The sequence below is a fragment of the Penaeus chinensis genome, chromosome 31, assembly GCF_019202785.1.
Source record: "Penaeus chinensis breed Huanghai No. 1 chromosome 31, ASM1920278v2, whole genome shotgun sequence".
Taxonomy (NCBI): Eukaryota; Metazoa; Arthropoda; class Malacostraca; order Decapoda; family Penaeidae; genus Penaeus; species Penaeus chinensis.
Window position 1 is genome coordinate 8807355 of NC_061849.1, and position 5000 is coordinate 8812354.

The 5000-nt window shown below is 45.9% G+C and overlaps 2 protein-coding genes across 2 annotated transcripts in view; both read right to left on the bottom strand.

Moving 5' to 3' along the window:
* Positions 1-4769, bottom strand: part of LOC125042003 (janus kinase and microtubule-interacting protein 2-like) — a 161461-nt gene extending 156692 nt beyond the window's left edge. Inside the window, exons 1-4 of the mRNA XM_047637464.1 lie at positions 4515-4769; positions 4214-4366; positions 3900-4076; positions 3450-3564 (exon numbers count right to left, since the gene is read on the bottom strand). Coding sequence (XP_047493420.1) covers positions 3450-3564; positions 3900-4076; positions 4214-4366; positions 4515-4633 — 564 coding nt within the window. The 5' untranslated portion in view covers positions 4634-4769. The remainder of the gene's footprint in view (positions 1-3449; positions 3565-3899; positions 4077-4213; positions 4367-4514) is intronic.
* Positions 4737-5000, bottom strand: part of LOC125042216 — a 13186-nt gene continuing 12922 nt past the window's right edge. The window contains exon 2 of the mRNA XM_047637719.1: positions 4737-5000. This exon is cut by the window's right edge and continues 1406 nt beyond it. Coding sequence (XP_047493675.1) covers positions 4737-5000 — 264 coding nt within the window.

Sequence of the window (5000 nt, forward strand, 5' to 3'; positions counted from 1 at the left end):
AGCAGGTCGTGACTCGACGCCTCCGATCTCTCCGCTCGCCATTCGGAAAGACAGAGTGCAGCACCTCTTTAACATTTTCATAATTTGGTGTGGCTCTGCAGCTTGGAAACAAACTAGAGCAATTAGCCATTCTTCCGCCTCATTACTGTCGGCGCAACATCGATTCGCTGTACTTTACGCTTTATTTCAGAGATTAAAGCGGAAATTGTCTCGCTCCCATGAATCTCGCGCCCTAACCACATCTTGCTGTAAATTACTCGTTACTGCACCTTTGACGCCGCACGTGCCACCCCATCAGCTCTGACTTAAAACACTAAGAAAAACAGAGAGAAAAAGAGAATGATATAAGGGAGAGAGAGAGAGAGAGAGAGAGAGAGAGAGAGAGAGAGAGAGAGAGAGAGAGAGAGAGAGAGAGAGAGAGAGAGAGAGAGAGAGAGAGAGAGAGAGAGAGAGAGAGAGAGAGAGGAAGAGAGAGAGAGAGAGAAAGAGAGAGAGAGAGAGAGAGAGAGAGAGAGAGAGAGAGAGAGAGAGAGAGAGAGAGAGAGAGAGAGAGAAGAGAGAGAGAGAGAGAGAGAGAGAGAGAGAGAGAGAGAGAGAGAGAGAGAGAGAGAGAGAGAGAGAGAGAGAAGGGGGAAGCTTGAGGGAGGAAGTCCGCCCCTTTGGCCCAAAATAGCACAGGGCTCGTCTGGGTGCGTTTCCTCCCCCTATGTATGTGACGTCTACATTCTCTTGGCTTAATTTAACATAATTTACTGTACTCGTCTTTTTAAGCTTTAAGAAAAGCATAATCCATATTCCTTTATGTCCTTTCGTTAAATTCTATCTCAAAAGAAGATCACGAGGGGGAATGAACAAATCATGTTTACATTTTTCAGAATGGAAACGACCAAACACATGAACAAAGGTGAATAAAGCTGTTCGTAAGGCTGTGATTCTTATTTCCCGAGTGTGCTGGCATCACCTTCCGTCTTTTTTCCCTTGGCTACCGATAACAGGAGGCAGGGGTGAGGGAGTGGAGGGGGTGGGTGGGGGGCAACGTCGGTTCTGGCACCCAATCGGTTTTCGCAGAGATCTCGGCACTCAGTGTTTACCTTCCATTAGCGACCTCGGGAACACCGCGCCGGCGGGGAGGAGAGGAAACACCTGTGGTAATGTTGAGACAAGCTCTCGCTCTCGCTCTCTCGCTCTCTCTCTCACTCTCTCTCTCTCTTCTCTCTCTCTCTCTCTCTCTCTCTCTCTCTCTCTCTCTCTCTCTCTCTCTCTCTCTCTCTCTCTCTCTCTCTCTCTCTCTCTCTCTCTCTCTCTCGCTCTCTCTCGCTCTCTCTCGCTCTCTCTCGCTCTCTCTCGCTCTCTCTCGCTCTCTCTCGCTCTCTCTCGCTCTCTCTCGCTCTCTCTTTCTCGCTCTCTCTTTTTCTCTCTCTATTTCTCTCTCTCTATTTCTCTCTCTCTATTTCTCTCTCTATATTTCTCTCTCTCTATTTCTCTCTCTTGCTCTCGCTCTCGCTCTCGCTCTCTCTATATATCTATCTACCTACCTACCTATCTATCTATATATATATATCAACATATATATATGTGTGTGTGTGTGTATGTATGTGTATGTGTATGTGTATGTGTATGTGTATGTGTATGTGTATGTGTATGTGTATGTGTATGTGTATGTGTATGTGTATGTGTATGTGTATATGTATATGTATATGTATATGTATATGTATATGTATATATAGGCACATAAAATAGCTGATAGAGAAGAGCAGCAGCGCCTCCTTCCTTGGCCACAGAGCAAAGTTATTTCGCAAGTTTTAGTTTCACTGACCCTGATGACGCGCACCTGCGGTCAACCCTCCCTCCGCGGCTCAGATTGGTACTTGAAACCCGTACCCTCAGCTCCCTATGCCAACATCGCCATCTCTGACACCACATCATCACTATAATTATCACCCTAATATCAGTGATATTACTCTCTTAATTTCACTAATAGTATCCCTCTAATATCATTATTGTTACTATCTTAATATAATTAATACTATGCCTCCTAATATCATGATAATTATCTTCGTGTCACTATCTTTAGCACTCTAATACCTTATCCTTATTATGTTGTTATCACTATCATTATCATCCAGATATGACCTTAATATTATCAGCCTCCAGTTTTTACATAGACCCCCTATATTGCTTGTTCATTAAAGGTTATATTCCTGTTTTAATTTCATATGGCCGCTACGAGAAATGCGTAACAGTTTAATTATCAAATGACTTTGGAGCATAATTGCATCAGGCCCTTAATGAAGAAAACAAACTGGAGATACTGAAGTGTCAACTACGTATGAGGGAGCAGTTCCAGGTGAACGTTGCCTCCTGCCTCGCGTCTCTTCAGTATCACCTCCTCCTTTAGACCACATAAAAATCGCATCCTGTCTCGCCGCAACGCGAGGCCGTAACACGCAGAGGACAGAAGCGTCAGCTACACGGCCAATTCAGGAAATCTTCTGAGAACACAGAACTGCACGGATCCCTATCACAGCGCCCTTCTGAGGCTGTCGAGCTGCCTTATTGTCTGTAAGAATGGGAATGACAGCAGGAGTGCAACGCCACTGTGGTGTTATTTCTTTTATTGATTGATCTACTTAAATTTAATGGTCATAAGGGAGTTATTCCTTAGCTAATGTGTTCCTGAGAAGGGGATGCCATATACGTAGCAGCTTCGCCAGAGCGTAGTGTAAATGAGGCGGTTCCTGCTTCGCCCGACGTTCGCCCTGCACACGAGGCGCGCTCTGGCGCTCCAGTCCAATGCCATTTTTTCCTTTTGTCAACATTATTATTAATCTTACTAAGAAGTTAAACGACAAATCTTCTAGAGGCAGAAAACAAAGCCGTCCATCAAACAAACCGTGCACGCAAATGAGACGACGTAATTATCGAAGGAATAAACACACAGCAGAACTTCCTGCGTACAATGCACCCAGTGTCTCACTACGACACGGCTTCAGTCATCAGAAAGGAAACCCTATTTTTCTGTCTGTGTTGCTTGACCTTTGCGTAGCTTTGCTAGTCTTCCGCCATCTATCCCAATTAACTCATTAATCTTTATCATGTTTGTAGTTGCTTCAAAGTGAGGGATGAAGCAATTGAATGTTCATGTGCTGGGATTTCTATTCACGTCTGAGTAAATAAGGAGTCTAATAGAAAATATGTTCTCTTGGGTTGACCTTCAGACACAAAATGTTCTCTACAACCAATGTAAGTCACACACCCACTTCCTGTCACTGCTACATCATCGAAAACTTGAGAAGAGCGCCTCGCTCTCACCTGCGACCTGCCACGTGCTTTCATTTATGTCCTCAAGGCTGAGTTAGGACACGGCGTGTGGACACTCGATAATCAGCAAAAATGTACATCAGAACAAACGCTGTATTTGCTTTGCATCTGACGCAAAGGACACTCACCATTACTGCATCCTCCAGTCGTTTCTTGTGCTCGCGCAGCGTTGACAGATCTCTGTTTAATCTATCTAAATCTCGATCGGTAGAATGGCAGCACTGCACTTGCGGGGGCTCCACCCTGAAAGTAAAGACACCGCAGTCACATTCAAGTAATCAGGAAGAGAAGCGGATGCATATCAAAACAGTAGCAACTGCCAGGCGACCAAGGCACTGCTTATAAATGAAATGCTACAATTCACTGTGAGATATCTGATAATCAATTTAATTAAGAAAATTCAAAGGTAATTTCAACGTCAACAAAGATTAGTTAATTTGTTTAAAGCAAACCACGGGACTCTGCTTAATACAAACGTTGTCTACATTCCACTTTATAATATGAAAGCTTGTTCTTCAGGAATTAAAGATCATGACTGGCTCGTCTCTCACCGCTCCGAATCGCGTGATCAGACCTACCGTGTAACTTCTCTCCTCATATCCGCCCTCAGCTTCTCCTGCGCAGCCTTGTTCTCCTGCTGAAGCCTCCGGTGATCCTCGTCTCTCTCCCGTTCTACCCTTATCAAGTCGGATTCGTGTATTCTCGTCAGCGCTCCTTTCTGTTGGTCTAGAGCCTCGCGCTTCTCGTCCTCCAACCTGTGTCGTCACAACAAATTGTAATTAGTCACACCCTGCCTCATTGTTAGCCCACTGCGTATTACCCTTCCTTCGCCCATCTATTTGCGGTACATTAATTAGTACGTCATGCCATTGAGCTCTCTTTCGAAACCCACCTGTTTCTTAGGTCGGCCACGAGTACTTCGGTCCTCCTGAGTTCTCCCTCTCTCAGCTGGCGCAGATTAAGTTCGTGCGTGCGCCTCAGTGCCTTCCTGGCGGTTATTTCCTCCTCCAGCCTTGTGCGTGCCTCGGACAGTTCGCTCTGAAGTCTGTGGATCAGGAAAATATAGAAATGCATTTGCAAGGTCACTGTAGTCATTGCAAGGGTTATTTTGCTCACTCTACACAATTTTTGCAACACAATATTAAATTTGCTTACTGCTAGCCAAAAATAAAGAAGGTCGACGACGGCCTTACCTTTCTTTATCGACGTTGAGTCTGTTACATTCAGCCTGTAGCCGGTCCTTTTCTGAGTCGTACTTTTTGGTGAAGGTTCCCTCTCGCCTAATGGACGACAAGCATACTCCCGACCACATGGAGCTCCTCTCCGACAGCGGTCTCAGCGGCTGCAGGTGCAGGCTCCTCAAGGGGTCCCGACTCGGCCTCGAGCTCTCTTGCGGTTCCCTCAAGGTCACTTTCTTATCCCAGGTGACACTCTTCGGGACTTTGGGGTCGGATTTCTTTCTTAAAACTTTCGTGTGGCCTTTCTTCCTCTGAGACAGGGGATGGCTTCGAATTCGCCGCGTCCCTGGACCTGGTGAGCTTCGGTCCTTTCTCGGAAGAATCCTGCGCCTTCATGGCTGTTCTCCAGGCGCTCACAAAAGTTCTTTTGGCCGTGTTCTTGAGCGATGTTACCGTCGAGCTTTGCTCTTGGGGCTTTGCGCTCGCGTCCTTTGCTCTGAC